The 27,933-nt window shown below is 36.0% G+C and overlaps 1 protein-coding gene across 2 annotated transcripts; it reads right to left on the reverse strand.

Annotated features, from left to right (window-relative positions):
• Positions 1-161: 161 nt before the first annotated feature.
• On the reverse strand, positions 162-27,712 carry LOC147073863 (dopamine beta-hydroxylase-like). 2 transcript variants are annotated; one of them, XM_085944945.1, is made up of 10 exons: positions 27,464-27,712; positions 25,476-25,702; positions 22,720-22,860; positions 18,411-18,674; positions 16,245-16,527; positions 6,846-7,012; positions 5,350-5,532; positions 3,944-4,131; positions 1,959-2,993; positions 162-650 (listed from the first exon to the last, which is right to left on the reverse strand). In XM_085944945.1, exons 1-9 carry the CDS (start codon positions 27,588-27,590, stop codon positions 2,717-2,719), a joined length of 1,857 nt encoding a protein of 618 aa, XP_085801071.1. In that variant the 5' UTR covers positions 27,591-27,712; the 3' UTR covers positions 162-650; positions 1,959-2,716. The 2 variants fall into 2 exon arrangements, with proteins under 2 accessions (XP_085801071.1, XP_085801072.1); XM_085944946.1 differs by lacking the exons at positions 162-650; positions 1,959-2,993 and having other exon boundaries at positions 3,951-4,099; positions 27,464-27,674.
• Between the last annotated feature and the right edge of the window lie 221 nt (positions 27,713-27,933).

Below are 27,933 nucleotides of genomic sequence, written 5' to 3' on the forward strand. Positions count from 1 at the left end.
CAAACACCAATAGTCAATTGCAACTAAATTAGAAGGCACTCAACAGGATTGTCCATTTTGGCTATAATTCATGTCCAAATTTTACAGCATGCTAAAACTGTTGTTTGATTGAAAAAAAAAGTGGCGAGTGTAGTTAACACAAATTTCATAGAAGAGATTGGGATCCTTCTATCAATAGAAATTTAATACTCATTGACATGTTTCTAAGATAGGCATACGGAGCAGTGGCGGCCGGTGGTCTTCAGAATAGCATTTTCTGGTAGTGAGCAATGGTTTACCTTCTATACCCAGCATAGGGCAAGCACAAGTTCACGCCACTTCCCTCGGTCCAACGCCAACTCTTGCGCCTCCCGCCATGTCAGACCTGCAGTACGTAGGTCGCTTTTGTAGCACCGCTGCAGGGTGAGGGAGGGCCGGCCATGGCAACAGAACCCTTGAGGCTGTGCCATAAGGGTACGAAGTGTTGTCACACTCTTTGGCGGCATCAGGAACACTTGTCCTAGCCACGTAAAGGTCGTAAAGCGTCTCTCCATGATTACCTTAATCACCGAAGGCTGCCGTGTCAATAAGCTAAGATAATATCTTAGTGTAAAATGACTGAAACGTCGAACTTATCAGAAGGTAAATTAAATATGTGTTTTGATACACCCCTGTTACAGGTGGGCTTCTCCCGGTGTAAAATAATCATTTAGTAGCTATAAGTCGAAACGTAACCCTGACCTCTAGAAACGGCTTCATAAAACATCTAATCTGATTCCTTGCTCAACCACGTAAGTATTTTTTAATCATAAGTAAAGGCCTTCGTCCGGTGTGTGAAAATCGCATATTGGGCGGAGGTGTAATTAAGATAAATTTAATTTAATTTAAAAAGTATAAATGATGATGGATGAAAGCGATAATTTTAAGACTAAATATAAGTATTCAAATATAATAAATTTTGCCGCGCATTGTGCGTGAAATCCTCGCGCGCCGGCGCCAGGGTCAGGCTCGTGATTCGCCGAATCAAAGATCATGCGATCAGATTTGGCCAATCGCGAGAGTCCTTTTTGCTGGACGGCGTAGGTACGAGGAATTTAAAAAGAAAGAAAAAAGATGTTAGTAAGCGTCCCCTTTCCGACATATACGGACCTGCGTAACTAATTGTAAAAACCTAAACATGTAAAGAAAGTGTAAAATATAAGCTAATACCAAGTTACACGAGACAGACGTGGTTTTATTTAATTCCACCCCCAAATATATCGTACTTTTTTTTTGTGAATCCGGGGTTCGATGGACACCTGAGCTAGCCGCTGGAACCCCGGGTACCTCAATGGCGCCCCACGTTGCTTATATTTTACACTTTCTTTACATGTTTAGGTTTTTTTTTACAATCAGTTACGCAGGTCCGTGTATGTCGGAAAGGGGACGCTTACTAACTTTTTTTTTTCTTTTTTAAACTTCGCGCACCCACGCCATTCCACAAAAAAGGACTCTCGTGATTGGCCAAATTTTATCGCATGATTTTTAATTTGACGAATCACGAGGACCACCTCGGCGCAGGCGCGCAGATATTTCGACGTAGCCGGCAAGTGCGGCAAAATTTATTATATTTGAATACTTTAGTCTTAAAATTATCGCTTTCATCCATCATCATTTATACTTTTTAAATTAAATTAAATTTATCTTAATTACACCTCCGCCCAATATGCGATTTTCACACACCGGACGAAGGCCTTTACTTATGATTAAAAAATACTTACGTGGTTGAGCAAGGAATCAGATTAGATGTTTTATGAAGCCGTTTCTAGAGGTCAGGGTTACGTTTCGACTTATAGCTACTAAATGATTATTTTACACCGGGAGAAGCCCGCCTGTAACAGGGGTGTCTCAGTTTGTTTATTTATTCTATTTCTTAAAAAAGTTTTTGAACAGTGAACGAACAGAATGATTTAATATCAATAAAGTAAAATAAATGTCACGGTTTATCGCTTTACGCTCCGAAAAATGTATGCGTCAGCCAAATATGAACCGTCGTAAAACGGATGACGTACGCTGGGTCACTTTGTTAATAGTGCACAGCAGTATGTTTAGTTTTTAAATCTCATAAATAAACTAACATTGCGTGGGTAATATTTATATTGTAAATCAGCGTTCCTTCGAACTCATATTTATTTCTGATGTATTTATATGTCATTAAAAGTATGTTTCTCTTATATTATCGTTCTTATTTATTATTCAGCTACGACCTACGACTCATATAGTGTTTTTTTTTTATTATATTGAATGTATGTGAGTGGTTTAGAAATAAATGCGTTAGTTTATATTTTCGTAAAAGTTTGGCGATTCATTAAATCTTAAATGTGAAATTATTAAAAATTAACTCGCCAACATTGTTATAAGGCAGTGTGTAGCACTTGGATGGTATTAGAGGAGCCGCCGCTGATACGGAGATGTATTGCAATTTGGTCGCCAATCTTCGATAGTATGTTAACATAAGCTTAAATCTGTTGACATATCTTTGTGGAAAAAAAAATAGCCAGTTTTATGGTTCTGTTTGACATTCTGTTTCTCTTTGATACATGACATGACATGTCATTGTGTCCGATCGGCTTTATCGGCTTTTCCGAGTACAAATTAAGTCAGGATCACGTTGAATGTCCATGTGCGAGGTGCCTAATGTTTCACTTACATTCATCAATCATCTTCTAAGTAATATGGAATGATCATAACCGCAAATTTAGTCAGAGGGCAATTGCGTCAGGTAAATTTTTTCCTTATTTGGGTTAAAAGGACAGTTTCTTTTTGGTTTCAGCAGAAACTTTTTAATGTCATCCTGAAGGACATTGTCCCACGATCCTGGAAATCGGTCGCCATTCGAAGCGTTGCATTGCATACTTATCGGCGATTCTGCATACAACGTGTGTAATACATCTGCTCTTATCGGATTCCATGGATATATGCTGTTGTATTTGTTTCGCATTGTGTCGTTGAATATTATCGGCATATTCTCAGACCTATAAATAGAAAAAAAAAATAGAATTGAACACTATAGACAGGGTTAAAATACTTATTTTTTTATTAATCTGAGATTATTATGTTCTATATAAAAATTTAAAAAAAAATGTGTGCAATAAATACAGACGATTCCGCTAATTGGGACAGCTGCTTATTTGGGGCAAACCTTAATGAAGGGGGACTAACAGTAATTTACAACACTTTACTGGGACACCATTCCACTTAATTAGAACAATAAATTTAAGAAGAGAAAAAATATGTACAAACAATTTAATATGATGTGACCTCATAATATATAACAGTACTTCAATTACATGCTGTGCCGATTTTAATCAGATATCACATAATGTTTACCGTTGCTTTGATGTGGCCGATTGTTTGTGATGGATTTGTTTGAACAGACCCATATGTCTATTAGCATGGACGTTTGCGAGACCACTTTTATTCTTTGAATGCTGCATCAATTAGTAGGTCAATGGCTCCTGCAGCTTAATCCGTTAAGAATACAAACCTTCAAATCAATTCCTTCAACACGGGACTTGAAATACAGTGGAACCCTGATTTTACATGCCCGGAATTCATGTTTCTCGCCATTTGCGTGCAGACTCGTTTCTTTCCCGCAGTCTACGTCCAAAATATTCAATTCAATACATTCATTGATATGAATTCCAAATGCATGTCTATTTATAGACATGTCTGCAATGCCCAAGACCAAAGTTACACATCGTTTACACCCATTCAAATAATGAAGAGAAAAAGAACATTCTCGAAAAGGTGAAAGGACACATCGACATAATATTATGTTCCAAACTGATTTGTATGATTTTTTTTAATAGCCCCAATGTATGTTTTTCCTTTATTTAAAGTTTTTTTGAGTCCCTTCAATGTAAAATCCGGGTTTCACTGTATTAACTTTTGAAAAAAAATAGTGTATAAGTTTATTATTTACTCGTTTTCGAATGCGAAATAATTATCCAGTGCATCGGTACCAACGGAACTCTTGCAGACTTCCAAATTGGATGCTGGATAGTAATGGACGTAGTTGACACACATCTCATCCGTTATGGCATGTCCTCCGAATGTCAAGTTTTCACGATTTAGTGTTCTGTAATCGCATGAAGTTATAAGTGAATCGCCCTAGAAAAGAATTGGATTATTTGAAGTTGTTGAATCTTCTTCCAGATAGAGATTTCCTTGTGATGTGATTTTGCTGTGGCAAGTTCTAATTAGACGTATGCGACACTTATATATAAGTATCTTAAGTATATGCGAGTGGCCAATATTCTAATGAAACGTCACTTTAACGGTGTTTACTGTCAATAATTATTGTTAATGGAAAGAGATTAGTGGTGGAGCTAAATGGAGGTCCATATTTCACAATTGAGGTGCTGAAGATTAACACAATCACTGCTAACCTTTTAATTACCACATTTAAATAACACGTTAATTATATCTAATGACCAACGACTCGCGGCAGTCGCGGTGTTAGCACTAAATGAGTTAAAATAGTGCAAGTGACAAATAATAAAAAAAAACTAATTAGGAGCAGTTTTCATATCACCGCATACTTATTTGTACTTAAAACAACATTCATACAATATGACGTAATTACTTTTTATGTCAAGATATAACCATTTTTATTGGAGTGCATTTCATGGACATGGTGTATAATAAAGTTATTATTTTCATAACAACTATTTGAATTTTAATGTTTTGCTAGACTTGTTCTCCTTCCAATACTAAATATGTACATAAACATACACCAATAATAATAAGGATCATTTGAGAACAAGACCTCACTTACAGAACATTGACCACAGTTATGTAGCATTTATAATTGCATATATATTTGACTTTGAGGTTGATTTACTTAACTTGGTCGCTTGGTTTGTAATACTTACTTCAATCTTTAACACCTCAATTATTATATATATTTTTTTCAATAATTAAAGCCATGAACTGAACATTTTAGGAGTGGTTTTCAGCATACCAATAAAATAAACCTATGCCTTATTAGGTAGGTACCACACATAAATATTTTGAAGTGAAGTCCCAAACACATGGATGCCATATACTTGGGGAAAACTGTTGTAAGTACCTAATGTTTATTTATTTTTGTCAAAATGACTCAAAAGAATTATGTGTGGTACTCGGAAACATTTCATGGGCTGTGGGAGGGCTCTTCTTCCATACTTGAGACATAGTGTACCTAACGGAGTCACTCCACTTTTGCGTATGAGATGAGATACAATTCATCGTTGTAGCTTCCTCGCTATGTGCAAAGATTGTCACATTCGGCTACATAAGAGAATATTAATAACATAATATATTTCATTGTTGCATAGTTTGTCTTACCGGCATAATATGGACTGGTTCCTTCAGAAGTCTTATCTCTTGGAAGTGTGTGCTGTAATGGTCATCCTGGTTAATAGGCGGTAGCTCAATGCCCATTCTGAAATGTCTTGTGATTACTCGCACGCCTGTCAAATGAGTGTGCAGCTGGGACCCAAATATTATAATACCCTTGTCTGGGAGACCCTGAAAGCACAGAAAGTTCAAAATAATGATAAATAACGTTAAAAATAATTATGAACGTCTATGGGTCAGTTCCGGTTCGGTAGCATTTTGTGTGATTGCCATGAGGTTAGAGTGTAGACGCTAAATTATATGTTTTTATAAAAATTATATTCTTTTTTATGTACTGAATATACACAAGGTTTCAGAATGTTACATTTTTACTATTGAAAATACATAATGTAATAGTTTAATAATTATTCGCAAATGCAAGACGTAATAAATAAATCTGATTCACACTTGACGCCATCTATAAATCATATTAGTAGTATTGATTTGGTACCTTGATTTAGTACCTTGATTTTAATCACAAACGTGGTTGCCTTTCTTTTTGCGAAATTTGAAATATCTCTGATAGCGTAGATATTATAATTAGCGAATTAGCTTGAATACGTCAGAGGTGGAATGATAACTAAAAGGATAAGAGAACTCAACTGGACAGCAAAAAATGTGAGTTGGGATGCCACTCGATCCAAATTTTTTTCTGAGGTTTTTCTAAGTAATTACATTAAATTTAGGGATGTATCGATACCAAAGTACCTTTCAGTACTTTTTTGACATCAGACCCTATTTATAACTCTCCTGGATCTGGGCAAAACACACATAACAACATTTGCCACTAGGTAGGTACAGTCGAACCTGTTTATTACGAGGAAGATGGGACCGACTGAAATTGCTCGCTATAAGCATTACTCGTTATATAACATTTTTCGCGCTACGTTCTATTTAAGCATAGAACATAAAAAATCTGAAAACCATCGTAAAAATCCCCGAAACAATCATGGCATTCATAAACTACAAAAGAGGCCGACGCTGGTAGGTACCTACTGACTTCACACAGCTTGGAGTTTTTACATGCAATTTCAACCAAATGCGTGTATACTTTTTCAATGTTGTCGGCAAAAACACCAATTAGGTACTTAGACACTTAACTAGTATCATAAACGTAATGCGATCCCGGTGGCATCGGTCTAAAGTCGGATTTTATTGCTTAGGGTCGAAAATGTTGTTTTTAAACGATCGACACATTAACAGTTTGCTCGGTATACCCGAGAAGTAGCTCGTTATAAAAGTGAATAAATGTATGGAGAAAATCTTAAACTAAAATGTCAACGAATGGTTGCTCATTACATGCAAGATCTCGCTATATCCGTGATCGTAATAACACTAATAACCAAGCTCGACTGTACCATATTCTTCTGTATGTACACCCAGGAAGTGAAGCAGGAGAAATCAACGACTTATTAACTATATTATTAAAATGTGTCACTTCTTACGATGTTTGTACAATCGGTTATGCAATATCCAGATAATCTAAATCTGTCTTGATGAGGTGGAATTGCCATTTTGTCCGTATATTCCAGCCCAAGCTCCATAATAGCAGCGTCATATTGTCGCAACTTTGAAGTGACGTAGATGTTGATGCCAGAACTGTCGACAAAACCTGTAAATCAAACAATTTGATTACCAATGCAAGGAAATTAAGGAAATTTTCAAAGGTAACGACAGACATGGGCGCCAACAGCGCAAGTGCACTACCTGTGGTTCAATTTGTTTCTTTGACAATTATTGTAGGTATAATCTCCTATATATTATTATCCTAAGAGATTTTGGAAAATGCACCGACAGCTCACTTAAGCGACATTTTATTGTTATTTTTACACCTTCACTTCGAAATGAAGCTACCGCTACCGCTACCGATTCATCTACCGATTGAATTGAACACATTTCAGAAATTTTCCATGATTTTACATGTACGTGACGTTTATATCCGATATTTTCTTACACACCGTATACGATCGCCATATTTACTGTTCACGCCTAACGGAATGACGTCTTCGTCACTTAAGACCTTCTAATCCTTTATTGACAAACGAAATCGATTATTTTTATTCAAATATCGTAATGTAGGCATTGGCGCACTTTTTTCCGGTGAAAAAACGATAATCTTGGTACAATTCACTACGTATAATATCTTCTGACAGCAGCGTCCGCCACTGTCCGCCATTTCATAGATAACGTGATATTCCAAATTTGATTTTTTTAAATACTTCTTTGTGGCTGTTCACTCACTCTTTTATTATTGAATACTTACCTAGGCTACTAATTTCCATAGATCAGAATATAGTCAAATTAAACTAACAAAGTTGCCATTGCAAACAATGAAAGAAATTAATACGAATTGTTATAGTCATCAAAATGTGTGATATTGTATAATATCTACCTATTTTTATCGTCCCTATCATCATCAATCTTGACCTATCCACTGCTGGATGAAGGTCTCCTCAGCCTTATTCTACTCCTTACTTACACATGAATTGTTATATTTATCAAAATCAGTGATATTATATTATTATCTACCTATCTATATATAATGCCATTATTATCACGAGCCTCAATAAATCCACTGCTGGATGAAGGCCTCTCTACGTTGATTGTATTCTTGACAGTATTAAATTTCTATATTTATTAAAAATGCTAATGTTATTTATCTACATATTCATATCGTCATCATTATCAATCCACTGCTGGATGAAGGGTTCCGCAACGTGATTCTACTACTATCGGTTGAATGAATTTGTGATATTATACCTATTTCTATCATCATTATCATTATCGACCTGAACCAATCCGCTGCTGGACAAAGACCTCCCTAGCCTGATTCTATTCCTTTCTGCCATTTGAATTGCTGTATTTATCAAAATCTGTGATATTATAATATTTATCTACATATTTATATAGTCATCATCATCAACCAGGATCAATCCACTGCTGGATGAAGGGTTCCACAACCTGATTCTACTACTAGCGGTTAAACAAATTTGTGATATTATACCTATTTCTATTATCCTCATCATCGTCCACCTGAACAATTCCACTGCTGGATAAAGGCCTCCCTAGCTTGATTCTATTCCTTTCTGTCATTTGAATTGCTGTATTTATCAAAATCTGTGATATTATATATCTTTACATATTCATTTAGTCATCATCATCAACCAGGATCAATCCACTGCTGGATGAAGGGTTCCACAACCTGATTCTACTATTAGCCGTTAAACAAATTTGTGATACCTATTTCTATCATCCTCATCATCATCGACCTGAACCAATCCACTGCTGGATAAAGGCCTCCCTAGCCTGATTCTACTCCTTTCTGCCATTTGAATTGCTGTATTTATCAAAATCTGTGATATTATAATAATAAATATTATTTATCTACATATTTATATAGTCATCATCATCATCATCATCATCAACCAGGATCAATCCACTGCTGGATGAAGGGTTCCGCAACCTGATTCTACTACTAGCGGTTAAACGATTGCTATATTTATCAAAATTGTTGATATTATATTTACCCATTCATAATATCGTCATTATCATCATCAACCAGGATCAATCCACTGCTGGATGAAGGTTATCCCAACCTAATTCTACTCTACTTGGTCATATAAATTGCTATATTTTTTTTAATTTGTGATTTTCTATACATACCTATTTATAATACCCAAACCCTACCTAAAATAAATTATTTTGTTTCGATATGAATGTCCCGCACCGGAAGACTATGTTATTTAAGGTTAAATTTTAATTTAAAATTTGATTTTTTAAATATTATTCAACGGCTGCAAGCATTTATTATTTCCCGTGGCAGATTAATATTCATGTTATATTGGATCGCCATTTATAATAATCACATACATTGCTTTATATTCTAATTTATGAGATGTATAATTATTTATCATTGTTAAATGCACGTGTTTTAACGAAACATTTATATAACTACACATATTTTATTCTATTAAAATGTCAGTGGTCGCAATCGGCGATTGCAAGCTGTTCTACTTGGCCTATTAGCCTGAGGTGATGTCGGACGATATTGTGAAGGCCAGACTCCAGAATAGACTACGCATATACCCCAAATTTATATTGACAGTGACGACTTGAAAATCGTAAAACTGACAAATCAGCAAAATGTCAAACTGTCTTGAGGTGAATGAAAATCAATTCCGAAGGGAAAACTCTATACATACTTCACAATTATATTAAAATCCAACACCGCCAAGCCATCTGCAAGACCTAGCGAGACAGACTTGCTTTTCCCTCCACCACCCGCCACGTCTCCACACCCGTTATGCAGGCGCATACCGTGGCGTAGCGAACGATAGGCCCTGTTCAAATTTGTGCCGAAAGTGTCCCAGGAGCAACTTCCCAAGACCTTGGTTGGCGTGCACTAGAGTGTGCGTGATCCCTAATTCCATATAATGTATTACGGTCAATTCTCGATGAGAAAAGACCTTCTCGCTCGCCGTATAATGCCGCAAACTTTTTAAAAGCTGAGAAATTTTCCCTCGTAGATACCATGTCGCAATGGCCGACCGGTCCAACTGAGGGTCGGACCGACTTGAGAAGCTCTTCCCTTTCAACCGACATATGGGGACACTCCCAGAGGATGTGATCGGCATCCTGCAATTCGCCACATAAGCAAGTCGGAGATTCTATTAGGCCAAGCTTGGAGGCAAAACCACCGTGTCCGGTTAAGAACTGAGAAGTCTAATGGTCTGGAGTCAATCTGGTTATCTCCATGCGCCACTTAATATTAGGAAAAAAAACAAATGCGTTTGTCTGCCCTTGGAAGAAGTGGTCCATCGCCCCGCCGCAGCGCCGTGTCATACGCCAGGTCGCGTACAATAACTTTTCGAGCGCACAGGCTCACGGATCCAAGACCTAAAGGCGGTGATATAAAGATACCGCCAACCTCCCACCCCAGACCCCGGCAAGGCGGTCGTGGCACCACGGACTTGAATGTGCAGGTCTAACGGAAGCACTCCGGCAAGGACAGGCAACGCGTCGGTAGAAGTCGTCTTATGCGTTGACCGCTGAGAAGAGTTTTCCGGATGGACAATAACTTACATCTATGATACCACGTGCTGGCAGCGCACGCAACCAGTGACGTCCCGTGGGGGTAGGCAGATTGAGCGTCGCTTGGGGTCGGCAGTTACTCGAAGGGCGGCAAATCGAGAAGAATCATTTGGTATATATGGAAATAGCTACCTAAACTGAGTACTTAATAACGAAAATATCTTTTCTTTAAAAATTCCGCTCACTGGTTGGAAACAAAATGTATTAATTAACATAAAAGGTTTAACAGGACTGACTTTTTGTCGGGTTCGCGGTGTCTAGCTTACTTCCATTGCTTTATGATGTCATTCGTGACCAGAAACGACACGAGCACAGATGATAAAAAATATTGCATGAACAATGGGGCGGCATTTTGTCTAGGGGCGTCACTGCCCCCACGAGGGGGGGGGGGGGGACAGGCGTGGTGGATTGACCAATTAAGTGAGAAAAACACACGACAAATGTGCTCCAATAATAAAAAAAGTTCTATTTTCTTTTCTAAAGGTTATAAAGGCGCTATTTTCCTCCATAATTATTAACATTTAAAAATATGTGATTATGACGATTGATATAATTAAATGATAATTCACGCGTAAAATTTTATTTTAAAATTAGGTAAGTACTTATCCATAATGTGTTTACTTAAAATAAAATGGCTATTTATCCAATATGACTTATATTAGTGCTTCATTATATTATGATGGTGAGTGCTGACAATTATTCAATAAACAAACCAACTGGATTTATTTAAAAATCACTAAAATTACATGTAATATCCTTCACAATAAGTTTCGCGGAAATCATTTGGGGAACATTACTGTATAAAGCACACCGCCCTTAGCGATAGGTAAGAGGGCGTCATATATCTTGGCCTGGGGGCCCGCTTCAGGATGTAGGAGTCATGCAGGGAACTATGGGGTGGCTGCGAATTATAAACTGCGACGCCTACGCGAAATACCTGTCCAACATTTGGTGGAATATGAATTGTCTTACATGCACGCACCACCTTACACAAAATCCTGGCAGCGCCCATGACGACAGATCCATCGAATGGCCGAAAAAGGATTAACCGTGGAAGTGATTTTCACTCTTAATTAAAGAGGCCATGCACTAATTTTATTATCGGGGCCATGTATGAATAATACTCATTATAACGTGCTAAATTAGATAAATCGTTATTATTTTTAAATAATACCTGTCTCTTGCTTTATTCGTTGTTTTTCAACGCTATATAGCAGTGATGGCGAATCTATGGCACGCGTGCCACTTGGAGATGATTTTGCATGTCACGCGAATATTTTATTTTGAAGAGAAAAAAATATAACTAGAATAATTAAAAAAAAAATACAAATACTTATTTGAATGTACCTACACATAATCGGTTTTTAATATTATCTTTACCAATCGATGCGCAAATGGAAACGACGAAATTCATGCATAAATGACAAATAGCAGGCGAATACTCTTCAAGAATAAGCATTATTTAAGTATAATGTAAATTAATATAAAATTGCATCTGTCGTTCCTTAAGCTTTATGTGACGTATAATATTATCGCACTGACCTCATCGGGTGACGGGAAACCGCGCCGCGACTCAAAATGCTTCCACGAACTTTTTGTAAATTTTGAAAACAAGGAAAAAAGTATTCAAATAATAAAATTATGTATTTGGCTAGAAACACGACGAAAAAGAGAATCTCAAGAACTCAATTGTAATTTTAAAACTTTTTAATAGCTTTTTTAAAAAATATTTTTTCATTTTTTTCCATAAAAAACTGCTCGCATAAAAAATATTTTGGGAAATTTGGCACGCATACGTAAAAAGGTTCGCGAACCCTGCTCTATAGAAGGAAGAAGGTCTTCGGGGTGAGTGTAACGTTTCTAGCAAAAAACATTTTACTGATAACTTTCATTTTAAATAATAGATAGACATCAAACTATAATTATTATTGATGTCGCAAGGAGTGCCTTTTTCAAAATGAGATACCTCCTTACATAAATTGAGACCTTAATCTAGGTCTGAGACTGCGTATGGTACGTTGTAATGTTCGCTTAATCTTTTTCCATTGTGTGGAGGCATTGCCGGTACCCCAGGAGATGTCACTAAGAAAATACCAAAAATTCTGCATAGTATCAAAACCAGAAAGCTACAGTACCTCGGCGACATTATGAGAGAACTTGTCATATTTCAGAGAAAGATCAACGGAAAGCATGGATGACGACGACGCCGCATTTCGTATCTTATGTTCTCTCAATAATTATTTTCTGCGATATGGAAGTATGGACGCATGGATGCTAAACCAAGGATCAAACGGAGAGTTGAAGTTTTCGAGATGTGTTTGTATAGACGTATCCTTAAAATTCCTTGGACTGATCGGGTGACAAATGTTGAAGTTCTCAATCGAATGAGAAAGGACCGAGAAGTTCTGCGTAGTATCAAAACCAGGCAACTACAATACCTCGGCCACAGAGGACCAAAGTACAGCATTCCTCAACTACCTCGTCAACCAAGGAAAGACCCACACTAAGCATAGCGCAGAGGACGACGCCGCATTTCGTGGCTTAAGAACATCCGTGATTGGTACGAGTACAGCTCCACTGAACTGTTAACAGATGAACCGGGTAACAGATGATAATGGTACGATCGCGCTGATGGTTGCCGACCTATGCTAGGGGATGGCACGATAACAAGAAGACACATCCAAAAAGAAAATAAACTTGTTGAGAGATAGCCGTCTAATAGAATAATATAACAATATAATTAAATACTATAATTAATAATATAAGAATAAAAAAGTACGTGTCGAGACCTAGCACTCGCTGCCCCTATGCTAGATACCCCCTCTTACGCCGCACCTGTGTGCGGCGTGATACTAATTAGTTCTCTTCGGTTAATTGTAACGCGCGCATTAAAAATGTAATCTGTTATAATAATTCTGTATAATAATATTCATGCAGTTGAATATAAATAAAGTTAATCGTGTATTAAAACTACGTTGCTTATTTACGATCCTCAAAACAATACACTATTCCCAACAAAACTTTTAATTAAAAAAAAAACAAACGACAAATCGAAACGAGGTTTGTTGCGGTCACAACATCAAAAATAGAATCGATATAAATGAAAACGATTTTAAGTTATACACATTTACATTTTCTAGTAAATTATATAAAACTCTCATGCGCCCGGTATTAACATATGGATCAGAATGCTGGGCACAAGCAGGATGAGAGAAGTATGCATATCTTTGGGAGGAGAGTTTGAAAAGAATCTTTGGGGCTGTTCAAGAAGGTGACATTTGGAGTTCAAGGTATAATGAGGAGTTATACACACTTTATGGGGGCGAAAAGATCACGTGGCATAATTATGAGAATGCAGAGACTGCGCTGGATCGGCCACGTGCATAGAATGCCGGAGGATATACCGGCGAGACGGGCTATGTACGCAACCCCCGATGGCAAGAGAAGACCTGGACGGCTGAACTTGAGATGGCTGGACTGTGCCAAGGGTGATTTAAAAATGCTCGGTCAAAACAATTGGAGAGTGCTGGCGCTGGATCGTCCAGGATGGAGAAAGTTTTAGAAGAAGGGCCAAGACCCACCAAGGGTTGAAGTGCCGTAAATGATGAATGATTATGTGTTTTATAATTTAAAAAAAAAATGAAACTGAATTTTTCAAAAATTATTTTGTGCTTGCCTTCCAAATGACATTGTATTGTACTAACAACAAACTACAATTTTATTTTATGATAAAAAAATATCCATACAATGATAAAAATCGGCTTTTCATATAAATTGTTTTTGCAAAATATTTTTTTTATTTAAAAATAATCTTTTTAGTGTTGTAAAATGAAAATGATCAGTAAAATGGATTAAATTGCAATTTTAAATTCACTCGCGGAAGCATTGCGGTCATCCATGATCTGTGACACATCGGAGACGAGAAAATAATCAATATTTCATACCATTTTATGTGTAAGGTAAGGCGAATACAAATTAGAGCAATAAAAATAAATTAATACGTACTCAGAGGTTATTGATTGCGTAGATTTAAGAAATAATGTACATTTAAAATATATATATACATAATATGTATATATTTTTCTTCGATGGAAGTACCCGAACGGTTATATCCGCCCCTGATAGTAAATGAAATATTGGCTGCTGTAAATTGGTAGATACTTCATAGTACAGTGGCAAAGACCCAATATTAAACAACTATTTATAATTAACTATTATTTAACTTTATCAGTTTAAAAAATGAAAAAAAAAAACGAAAATATAACCTTTTATTAGTAGGTATGTACGTACCTACATGCACCGATACATATACCTATATATACGTACTATCACTTCCCTCCATTTTTTGGTATGTAATTTCTCAACTGTCACTTTGTGTTTTGTTTTCTTATTTATCGTCTGTATTTGGGATGAAGGTGGATAATTATGACACCGGAATTGTGATGGAAGCGGCGAGTTTATTTAACGTTAATATTATAATCGTTACATTTTTAATAATTTAATTCTACGGAGGGCGAAATGTACGCGTTCGCGATTTTGCTGCTTGCAGCGTTCTGAGCGCCATCTTGTGATTTTTTTCAACGAAAGTCGTTGGCGAAAGAAGGTGACGTTGCAAATCGTCAACGGTTATATTATGACATTGTTGCCATTCAACATATTATAATCTACTCTAAGGCATTGCCGGCTCGGCTCTGTTATTATTATTTAATTTTCGTAATCAGCGCTTTATTATTTGTTGGCTTCGATACCGATTCGGACCTCTTCAGATACACAAAGACATCCCCAAATGGGGACCATACGGGGGTGTCACAGTACCTACACGTACCGGTACCAAGGTACCATACCCCGGTTGGAAATCACTGTTATTATACTTACTATAATATCTCACTACAAGTTTCCAGTATTATTATTTTTGTTTATTAAACGTTTACCTCTGCCCGACAGTGACGTCCCGTGGGGGTAGGCAGATTGAGCATCGTTTGGGGGCGGCAGTTACTCGAAGGGCGGCAAATCGAGTAGAATATTGGTATATATAGAAATAACTACCTAAGCTGTGTACTTAATAACGAAAATATATTTCCTTTCAAAAACTCAGCTCACTGGTTGGAAACAAAATGTATTAATTAGCATAAAAGGTTTAACATGACTTTAATTTTTTGTTGGGTTCGCGATGTTTAGTTTACTTCCGTTACCCTTAGACGTCATTGGTGACCAGAAACAACACGAGTACGGATGATAAAAAATATTGTATAAAAAATGCAGCGGCATTATGGCGCTGCCCAGGGGCGGCATTTTGTCTAGGGACGTCACTGGTCAATGCCTCCACATAATGGAAAAAGATTGAGAGAACATAGGCAGTCTCAGGCTTAGGTTAAGGTCTTGATTGCTGATGAGGCGTCTCATTTTGAGAAAGGCACACCTTGCGATCGCAATTCTAATTATTTCCTGAGACTGGTCCCATTCCTCATTCTCATGTTCGGCATTTTGTCTAGGGACGTCACTGCTGCCCGACAAGCAGTATTCGCCACTGACATAATGCAGAACTTTATAAAATATATAGGTAGGTACGATATTATTGTATATCATATGTTTCTAAAATGCGTACAAATGTCCACTCGATGACATGCTGCACAAAAAACGTGTCATCCTCTCTCACTGCTATTCTGTCATATATTATTTAAATAATTTTTCACGTCCATATAGTTTAGTCTTTAGTATAATATGTACAATTTTCCTGACACGAAAATAATTACCTCCAAGCATTTGAGGATTATTATAGTGCACCTCCAGCATCACATGGGGATTTTCGTTTGGTCCTCCAATAAGGAGTCCGGCGTCTTCTGGATAGACAAACGCTGCCGCTCCCATCGCCCAAGCAGCCTTTACCTTCGTGCAGACCTGCGTGCTATTGGGTCGATCTTCTGCGAAGCATGATCCTGCGTAACTGTCGATGGTGGCATTCGGTGAATTGTCGCAGTAGAACACCTCCATGTGATGGACGAGACCTTCGTTTCCAGGAGTGATATTTGGCTCAAACTGGAACATAATAAGTATATATTTTTTCTTTTTCAGATTATAATGTGTAGCGATTAGTTATGATTTATAGTTATGTGGGTTCACCACTGTGATAAGGTCTCGTATCTCCTTTGCACGTTGATGAACTTGCCGGTAGAAGGTTCCGTGGAACGTCGGATTCACCACTGTGGGGGTCATGATGTTGTGGAGGAAGAAGTCGAGATTTGGTGGGTGCTCCGATGTATGGAGGAGCGAGTTCTATTTGCAGCGTAAACAGTAGGCGCAAGAATATTATGTTACAGTAGCAATGTTACAATCAATGTTGTCCGAATCTTTTTTCTGATTTATGTGCGATTTATTTGTAAGCTTTATTTTTTATATGAACGGTACACATACAAAAGAAAATTAACAAATCAACTTGAGATTTGGGACCCCATGTTCAACTGTCTTAGAAAGAAATCTTAGCGCACTCTTACGGTGATGTAGCAAGGTTACTGGTTCAGAGAGTCAGAACCACTCAACACAAAATTTAACGAGACCACGCAACGTGATTTCCTATAAAAAGGTAAAATAGCTCAAAAACTTGATTGTTAGTTAGTGCATTTACACACGTTTACCAACCGCGGTAGAATGTGAAACATGTAGTAATTTGTATAAAAGAACATATGACTACAAATGTTTTAAAATCGTTTTATTATAATGTTTATTTGTTTATGCGGATATATATTATGTTGGTCAGTGGGTCTATTCTATACTTATCGACCGCTTTAAGTGATAAAGTGATAATTATCAGTTATCACGTTATCATATTTAAGTTACAATAAGTTAGCCGTCTAAACTGTCAAAACTGTCTATCTCGCTCTAAAGTTAACGCGGCCAAGAGATGTGCTGTTAAAACATAGCACTTATTGTAACAATTACAACTAATTTATTGTAATTGTTACAATAAGCGCCAATATTTCAATACAAACCTATCATAGATAGCTGCCGCAGAGGCCGAAAAGCAGTCGTGCGTATATAATAGACGCGCTGGGGCCTTATGTTAGAACTTGCGAGTCCCAGTCGCCCTGTCGACATGACGTCATAATATGACATCATTGTGACGTACTACCGGAGTGATAATAGCATTCGAGAAATTAACGCTGCTCAAACACTGGCGTTATCCATTGTCCCCATACACAAATAGGTGTTTCAGCATGTTTGAGCCGTGTGCGTTGGGCGGCTTGCCTCGACCGTGTATTGGCTTACGTCACAATTACGTCATGTCGTCGGGTGACTTAATGTCACAAGTTAGAACATAAGGCCCCAGGACTACATTAAATTATTATTTACATGTAAATGTAGAATTGTGTCAAACTCTTATGTCAATGCATGCAACTCATGCAGGTATTGGTATCGTTACTTTCAAATGATATCTACTGTAGATCAGTGGTCTTCAAACTTTGTTCCGCGAGTCAAAAAAAATCGACAAATAGACCAAGACTTCGACAAATTGTGTAAAAAATGTAATTATTTTAAGATATATTTTTCTAAGGATGGGATGGGGTTCCCCGAAAAAAACTTATAATTCTAAGGGTTCCGTGAGTCGACATAGTTTGAAGACCACTGCTATAAATAGATCGTCAGGTGTTCGGATTTAGAACTATGGTCATCTTAGTATAAAACATATTGAATGATATTATGTCAAATGTCTTAAATCCCTCACTCAGCAGGCAACTTATACTGGTGGATATATAACACTGTCGCAAAGTGATTTCATCCAGCAGTCTTTCATCTGTTAAGTGTTATTTTTTAATATTTCGAAGTAAAAATATACGAAGATAACCGACTCTCTAATAAGTAACCGTATAGGTATATATTTGTATGTGTAATAACACTTATATTAAAGCTAAAATCCACCTGACCTGGATAATATGATGAGAGTTAGCCGTTAGCCATGTGGGAAGTTTGTGCACTTGGCACCAGTAAGTGGTGTCATCAGACGGCACGTGCACTTCATTAGCCAGCACTTGGAAGATCCTTGCATCGGCATCAAGGGTCGGAGGCGGGTGAGGACTCTTCAGAAGCTGAACTCGCGTCATTCCTTGATCTGTTGGTGGCACACTGCTTGGGGCTGGAATTTCCAATGAACCTGAACCTCGCGCCCATACCAAATGCGTGGTGCCTTCCTGATTAATCAAAAATAGACCATTATTTACTTATATCGCGACCCGAGAACTACAGAGTTCTAAGTGAACAACTGCAGCAAAAAAGTTATGGGCTGTTGAAGTTTTGAACGCTTGTATTTTGTTAATTGTGAATGTTTTCAATTATTTTTTTGATTGAATATATCAATGATGGTACTGCTATGTTGCAACTATCAATAAAACTAAGTTAAAACTAGTTTTTAATCGTTAATTTTAAATATCATTAATTCAGTTAGAACTTTGTCCACCTGAAACTCAAACAAATCGCCTTTACTACAAGGTTCTAACTGAAATTTGTATGGAAATCCTGGTGATTCAGGACACATAGTTTCACTTTTCATGTTAAAATAAATAAAATTATTGAAAGTTATCTAATATAACATTTTTTTCCGGGGAAAATGTATGGACATTGTTGGGAAAATAGGAAATTTGGAAAAACATAAATATTTTTTTGTAATTTTTGTTTACTACCATTTTGAAATGAAAATTATATTGAAAATATAATTTAATAAAAATACAAAACTATTGTTGATGCAACAAGCCCAATGTTTATTGTTGAATTTCAACTGACCTATTGTCTTCAAATCAGATACATTTATTGTAATTGTGTATACAAGATTGTTGTTACTAATGGCTGAGGGAATGTTGTGTAAAAATTCTTCTATTAAATTATTCGCCTCAGTTTAAGAATAAACTTCAAGCCAGCAAGAGGCATATCTTTCAGATCCATCATAACATCATAATGATATTGTATAATGAATAAACTAAATCTCTATAGTGTGACATTCACATTATTATAATCAATTATGTAGGTATTGAAATTAACAGTTTGTGAATATGTAACTGTAACGTCGTTTATAACGAAATTTTAAAAAATAACGATAATATAATTAAACCTTACTTACGTTTCGTAATATTATTTATTATTCATCTATTAGTGAGTTCACAATTTACTGTTGATATCAAATATCACGAGACATTTTTTTGAGGTTATGTATCACGAAGTTATAGTAGTTTATGTAAATACTCGTGGTTTCTAGTTAAGTATACTGCATGAAGTCCTAATAATAAATTTAAAATACAAAACAACAAGATTTTACTCTTCGTATTGCAATTAAAACCATTTTAACAACTTTAAATGTATTCACAACCACGAAATGTCAAAGCACATAGAACTTTGTAGAACGACGGATCTTTTTAGATTATGGTAGAACTCTGTAGTACCACAGATATTCTGTAAAGTGCACATAGAACTCAGTAGTATTGGGGTTTAATGAAAAAATATAAGAAATATCGACCTCATATTGATATAGTATGTAGATAATGTGACTTGGAAGACTGCCTCATTATTACTTTAGTTTGGCCAAAAATCGACACTTAGAACCTTGTAGTTCTCGGGTCGCGATATGTATTGTATATAGAATAATATGCCGTTTTGTGCAGTGCATTGCCTGCGTACCCCCAAGGGACATCACTGCATTCATATTATGGCATCCGCCCATTACAACGTCTAGCCATCGCCTTTGACCCTACCATACACATCAGCGGGGGACACATAGGGAGAAAAAAACTCAACGTAATGTGTTTTTGTCGACGCTGATTCTTATACGTAATGTGTGAGGAACACACGGGCGGCCGCAGAACTCATTTGAAATTTATCTGTCTGCACCGCACTCCCTTGATTCTTTACGAGTTATTCATTGAAAACGCACATATTTTATTATCTACAAGTATGAGTAGGTACATACAAAAGTCTTATACCTAATGCTATTTAATTATTCAGACATTATGTAAATGTTACACCGAATGTGCGAAATTGACTATTACATGAAATGGGCAAAATTTTGGCTAATTCATGTAATAGTCAAGCCTGTTGCCTTATTCATGAATTAGGTAATTTTTCTGCTGAGTACATGAATTCACCACGGTATGGAATTCTTGAACTGTCAACATGACAGAAGAAAAAGTAAATTTAATACGGATGGTTTTATTAGTTATAATTGGACATAATATAATATTATTATTATTAGGTTAGGTTAGGTTAGGTTAGGTTTTGTAATTCTGAATTAAATTATTCAACTGAATGTCCATTTTGAGGTTAGCTATCAAGTGTCAACAAACTATCACAATCATTCAATCGACCATTGCACAATTGATACCCAAGCACGAATCAAATCGCGAAAATATTTTTCAATAAAATTCTTCCGTTATCATATTATAGTTCTAGAATTTTTTTGCGCATAGTAAACGGAGCGCGATCATCTATTTTGACCGTAGATAATATAAATGTACATTTTGACCAATCCATGAGCATTTGATACATTTAGTTTAGTTACAAAAAATACCATGAAATACCTATAAATTACATGAAATGGGCAAAATTTTGGCTAATTCATGTAATAGTCAAGCCTGTTGCCTTATTCATGAATTAGGTAATTTTTCTGCTGAGTACATGAATTCGCCACGGTATGGAATTCTTGAACTGTCAACATGACAGAAGAAAAAGTAAATTTAATACGGATGGTTTTATTAGTTATAATTGGACATAATATAATATTATTATTATTAGGTTAGGTTAGGTTAGGTTTTGTAATTCTGAATTAAATTATTCAACTGAATGTCCATTTTGAGGTTAGCTATCAAGTGTCAACAAACTATCACAATCATTCAATCGACCATTGCACAATTGATACCCAAGCACGAATCAAATCGCGAAAATATTTTTCAATAAAATTCTTCCGTTATCATATTATAGTTCTAGAATTTTTTTGCGCATAGTAAACGGAGCGCGATCATCTATTTTGACCGTAGATAATATAAATGTACATTTTGACCAATCCATGAGCATTTGATACATTTAGTTTAGTTACAAAAAATACCACCGTAGCGCTACTATCTAATTTGTCCAAGACATGAAGTAGGCAGAAAAATTACTGCCGATTTCACGCACTCTCCAGATATTTTGTCTAATTCATGAATAAGGCAACGGGCTTGCATTTTTCATGATTTAGGCAAAATTTTGCCCATTTCATGTAATATTCAATTTCGCACATTCGGCGTAACATAAATACAAACGAAAAGTCGAGGAAAGTATGAGGAATAACACTCTGAGTCCACCAAAAATGTATGATAATTACGTACCCTTTAATTAATGCGTCATTATATAAAGGCGTACCAGTACTTGTATGTTATATAACAGTCATTATTGTATATACCAGATTATCTTAGAGATACAGAAGATGTTATTGTTATTTTTTCAGTGAATTTGATTTTATGAAACGATACTATTGATGTTATATAAATAATATAAGTACATAATATGTACGTCAGTCTGAATTAAAAAAACAGGTACTGTTCGGTTATACGGAATACAGCGGAAAACACATTTTGAAAATAGCCGATAAACTGGATTATTTGTTAGGTTAACCTAACCAAACCTAACCTAACCTAACCTAACATAACCTAACCCAACCTAACCTAACCTAAACTAACCCAAACTAACAAATAATCCATTATATCGGGTATTTTCAAAATGTGTTTTCCGCTGTATTCCGTATAACCGAACAGTACCAAAAAACATTATAATAATTATTAAATTATTATCCGACACTAGTGATTTATGCGAGAAACAATTTTTATTTAGAAGAAACGTGATGACTGATGGCAATATTTTCCGGTAATAAATTAATAACTGTTATGTATGTGCCATTGTGACTATGTCTTAATTTACAGCGAAATTTTATTTCGCACACGGGCGGCTACATCCCTCACGGCCCTGGTCAAATGGGCACAATGCATTTTAATATTGTTTTCATTATCATGTTGCTCACCCTTTATTCGGAAAATTGTTACAATATGTCGGAGCGAAAAGCCTCGCAAATACCCATGGCCCACAGGTCTGTTCCATGGTACTTACTCAAATTGTGAATAATTCAAATTTTTTAATAGTGAACCCAAAATATTGCCTGCTGGTTGCCAGTACAAAAAATCATAACATTATCAAAAATAATATAATATTTTATTTTACCTCTATGATGTAGTCTTCATCGTCGCATGTGTCGAAATCTCGGTAAAAGGAAAACGCCCGAGATATCTCGTCCCATTCAAATTCCTTACAATCATTATGGATGTCTTTCATTAAATTTCCACTGGCATCTGTGAAGGTATCCTGGTAACATTGATTAAATAAAGTGCATATTCCGATTCTTTACTATTTAAAAACACATATATACTTAATACAAAAATATTGAAATCTCAAATTAACGAACGTATGTTCTAGACGTCATATTATAAAAATAATGATGCTCCGCTTGGAGGCCGTCTATACATGCCTCTCGTTTCTATAAAAATGTACTCTCAAAAGTTATATTACTCTCTTGTCTTTCTACATCTGCCGCCACTAAGCAGTGCATGACCTACCCAGTCGGCACTGCTACAAAATATTTACAGACTCTGAAGATGTCGGAAGGTGAAATCTGAATCGCTGGACCCGATATACACAATAGTGCAACATTATAATTAATTAGAATTAATGTTGTTACGCTTATTTATTCACTCTGGTTACATTTCAATAATACCTATCACTGTTCACCTATCACATCAATATTGTTAAGTATAAAAATGTTACCTTTTCTTTTGTAATTAATTAGTATTCTTTTTCTATTTTTCTAATTTCTTTCTATTTTATGCTATTACTTGCTAGGGTTTACTATATTATAATAAAATTTATATAGGTATGAATTGAATAATGATTGCAATAAAATAATTGATTGCAATAAAAAGATCATAATTTGGATCGATTAACTAGAAAATTTCTTGTGCCGGAACCAATCACAACGCGAAAAAATTTGCTAGGAGTGTGTAGATACATTTCCGAGTAGCTTACGCGTTGGCTTATAATGCCGAGGGTCCCAGGTTCGAATCATCTGACAAATACACATATTGTTTTAATTTGTGTGTTTGAGTCAGAGTATGGACCTAATAGGTTGAGCAAGTGGCTAAAAATCTGTTAATACAATCCACTCTGTAGAGAACGGAAGCCCATTTGATTTTATTAGGATCGGACATTGCCATATTAATAATTAATAGTTTCAAATTTCTGTAATATAATATTTGAAGTCGATTAACTAGAAAATTTCTTGGATCGGTCTCACCTCTCCAATCTGCCCCTGCTTATATTATAATATGAACAATAATCTTAATTTAGCCGGACCACTACCTGAACTACCTCTATTGATTATAACAAGTTACTTATTCGTTGTTACGTTCGTTGGTCATGTCATGACGAATTATTATTACACTATGAATTTACGCAACAAAAAATAATGTTAATATCAGTGCTCGAAATGTAAAATGTTAGGCTTGATAATTATATAATACTTAATTGATAACTTGATAATTATTGATATGGAAATTTTATTATTGTTATCTAATTACAGGTATATTTTATAAAAATAAGTGTGTTCGATTTTTACAACGTTTGTATTATGTCGTATTCTTATTTGTCCGGTGGTTGTTTATGCAGTACAAATCTTTCAATCGATTTTTAACCAAGTTCCCGACTAGCAAGACATTTGAAACTTTCAGAACACGATGCCAATGCATTCTTTTAATACTTTTAGCCATCTTTGAGTAGAATTGAATTCATTTTCAGTTAATTCTGTTTTGTATGAAAATTTATTTCGGAAGAAATCCGTAATCCAATCCACTATTATTGGTTGCTAAGTGGGTGGTCCTAGCAACTAAATTATTGATATATACGTGCGTTACTATGGAAATCAATATGAAATGTCAAATTGACATTTCAGTATTATTTCTATTAAGTACAATTTTTTTTATCGTTAAGTCAAGTTTATCTGATTCAACAGAAAATTTAACACATTGATCGCCAACTAGTTTTACATAAAATAGTTAAAAAATGATTATTTGTCTCTAAGGTATTATTTGATAGGTAATGAAAGAATATAATGTTTTTTTTCATTTTGATGATTTTTTTACGTAAATATTGGTTTTTATGATGTGCCGGCCACATGTGTCCGTCGCGGCGCCAACAAGTTAATTTATTCTATTGCGCCGGGCCGGCCACTTCGCCGGTCACCTGTCCATATGTGTTGACGAGAGCATGGTGCCATTTTAAACAGAAAAGGCACAAATACGGAATAAAAGTTTTCAAATTGGGTAGTATAATACCTGGATACACATAAACTGGAAATATACGTATACATACCTTATAATCATTTTTTTTATTCTATTTTTTTTATTATTTACATATTTTTTATAACTTACATTTTTATAATCTATTTAATTTTTATTTTTATATCAACAAAAACACATTTAAAATTTAAAAGGAAAACTTTTTTTTTCATTATGTACATTCTTTACATTAGTGAGCCTATATTTTGTGACTGGGAAGACATATTTTCAGGCCAAATGGCAGTAATATACAGAAGGGCCATGCCGGTCACCGCGTATCGAAAAATGCACTGCGCGCGTGCCCGCCGGCGCTGTAGAACAACTCTACGCAGGTCTTCTTTGCCGGTCACCGGTGACCCCCATGGCGATCAACGTGTTAAAAACGTTGTATATAAAAATTATTTTGTTATAATATGTTCTATCTCGCTCAAACTGTCAAAATAATTTTTCTACGAGACGGAGTAATAATTTAGGGGATTTCATGAACCGGAACGGCGCTCTGGTGCAGTTCGAGTCCTGGTTAATATATATTACACTGTGACTGAAGTGGAATATCACGTCAATTTAAAAACATTGTACATTAGTACCTACCTCTAAGTATGGTTTCCGATCCCAGTTAAACCAGAGCAGACAAAAATCAGCATTTTCTAGCTTTCCATAATCTGACCATCCGAAGGTGAACCAGTCAAAACGAGGAGCAGTCTCCGTGAAGGAAATTTGAAACCACACCTTCTCGGTGTCGTAGTTCACTCTCCAGGATAATCTGATCTGGCCGTTCTGTTCCAGTGTGACGTTGAATAGTCCGTATCCTGACAAAGCTAAAAGAAACCCTCAATAAAATCACAAGAGTTAGTAAGATGAAGGATAATACGGACTTCCTAGGATTGGTTATTAGCTATTCACGCGATTTTCTTTGACGCAAATAATGTAATCGATTCTTCAGAAGATTTAAAGCAAATCATAAGTATAATTATTAAATTATTAAATTATAGCATATCGAAATCCATAACATCAAAGGGACCTATAATAATATATAAACACTCAAACAGATACGTAGGTACTTGCAACAATATTATTGTGTCATCAACTCATCACCGTTATTGACATTCTTCTTCTTATCTTGCCATCCCCTAAAGGAGAAAGGAGGTCGGCCACCATCAGGGCAATCTTTACTTTATCATCTCCTAACCGGAACAGCTACACTTGTACCAATCACGGAAGTTCTTAAGCCACGAAATGCGGCGTCGTCCTCTTCCACGCTTTCCGTTGATCTTTCTCTGAATGACAAGTTCTCTCATAATGTGGCCGAGGTACTGTAGCTTTCTAGTTTTGTTACTATGCAGAACTTCTCGGCCCTTTCTCAGTGACATTTCCTGGTTTAGCGTCAATGTCTCACCATAATGGAAAAAGATTGAGAGAACATACGCAGTCTCAGGCTTAGGTTAAGGTCTTGATTGCTGATGAGGCGTCTCATTTTGAGAAAGGCACTCCTTGCGATCTCAATTCTAATTATTTCCTGAGACTGGTCCCATTTCTCATTCTCATGTTCCTTAATACTTGTATTTATAGTGGGCCACTAACAAAACTTGCATTGGTGATATTTTTGATACTGTCTATAATTTTGTTTTCTTGAGGTTCATTTTTAAACTATAAGAATTGCTGAGCTCATTAACCCTTTCAACCATTTGATGTAAACCCTTTATGCTATAAGCAATCAGAAATGTGCCATCGCTATACCGTATAATAATATTCATTAACTACAATACTCTCTCGTCGATCCATATGTAAGGATTCTGATAGTATACACCCATGTCCTACACCGTTACGAATTTATAGACAGTCATCAGACACACTTGAATTATTCAAGACATTGGCTAACCAAATATATACACGTCTCCTTAAGACAGCATTCACATTTTACCAAACAACGGGATACGAATCTGTGATATCACATAGAACCACATCACACTAGCTTTTTGGAGACATAATCACATACCGAGGGCATTTTATAGAATACGCGAAGCCTGAGGCAACCGGATTTTTGAACCCTCCTTCAACACCAAAACGTTGTCGATTGTACAAAGCAATCTTTTTCATCTAATACAAAATAAAAAAATCTGGAAAATTAAATTATATTGTTATTTTTTTAAACATAGAGGGCCTCAAAATCAGTCGGGCCTCGATGTCATTAAACGCACCACTGTTTCTACTGAATACCAACCAAAGGTCGTTCGAAGGCGCTCTATTCTTAAGGGCGTGTCAATGTTTTTATAATAATTTAAATTAGCGGTACCAAGGCCGACCGTATTTAGGCCATGGCATTGAATTGTGAATTACGATGGTAGTGCTAGTTATTTATTATTTTCCAACGCAATGCGGTATTTTTTTCACAACAATAATTAAGATTATCACTTGCATATTATTTCGTTCAAATTATTGCCATTTATTTTAATATGCAACAAACAGTTTACTATATTGCACTCGAAGTGTGAGCAATAACTAGCACTACCATCGAAGTTTAAAGTTTCGTGTCACATCCAGACTACAGTGGACCTTATAGCGGTATGTATGTACAGTACCTGCATCTAAAGATGAAGGATTACGTTTAAATGGATTTTTCGGAGAAACATCGTACATCACAAATGCCGTCGCCACGGTTAAAAATATCAAGCCAAACCACATATTCATGCCTTTCCTAGATACCATAAACACTAAGTTTTAATATTGTGACAAATTATAATTTGAATTTATTTTAAACTTATTTCCGGGTTTCTTTGAGCGCTGCTAACTTCATGGCGAACCCGCGGCGGGAAAATGAAAGACTGGGGAACAATTTTCAGAGCTCCTTAGTTTATATACCTGCACGTATCACGTAAATTCAGTGATTCCCAATCCTCTACCCGCGGTCGCCACTGAGCTCTCGGGCACTTTTGCGTGCGCCCATAGACTCGTCATATGTTTCCATTACTTTTAACAAAGAGCATAATAAAATCGAAATACAGATCGCGACTCACTGATGCGAATCAAAAGGACTGTTTCAGAATAGGAA

Source organism: Rhyacophila brunnea, unplaced genomic scaffold (genome assembly GCF_057557595.1).
Source record: "Rhyacophila brunnea isolate RB1 unplaced genomic scaffold, BYU_Rbru_1.0 scaffold_17, whole genome shotgun sequence".
Classification (NCBI taxonomy): Eukaryota; Metazoa; Arthropoda; class Insecta; order Trichoptera; family Rhyacophilidae; genus Rhyacophila; species Rhyacophila brunnea.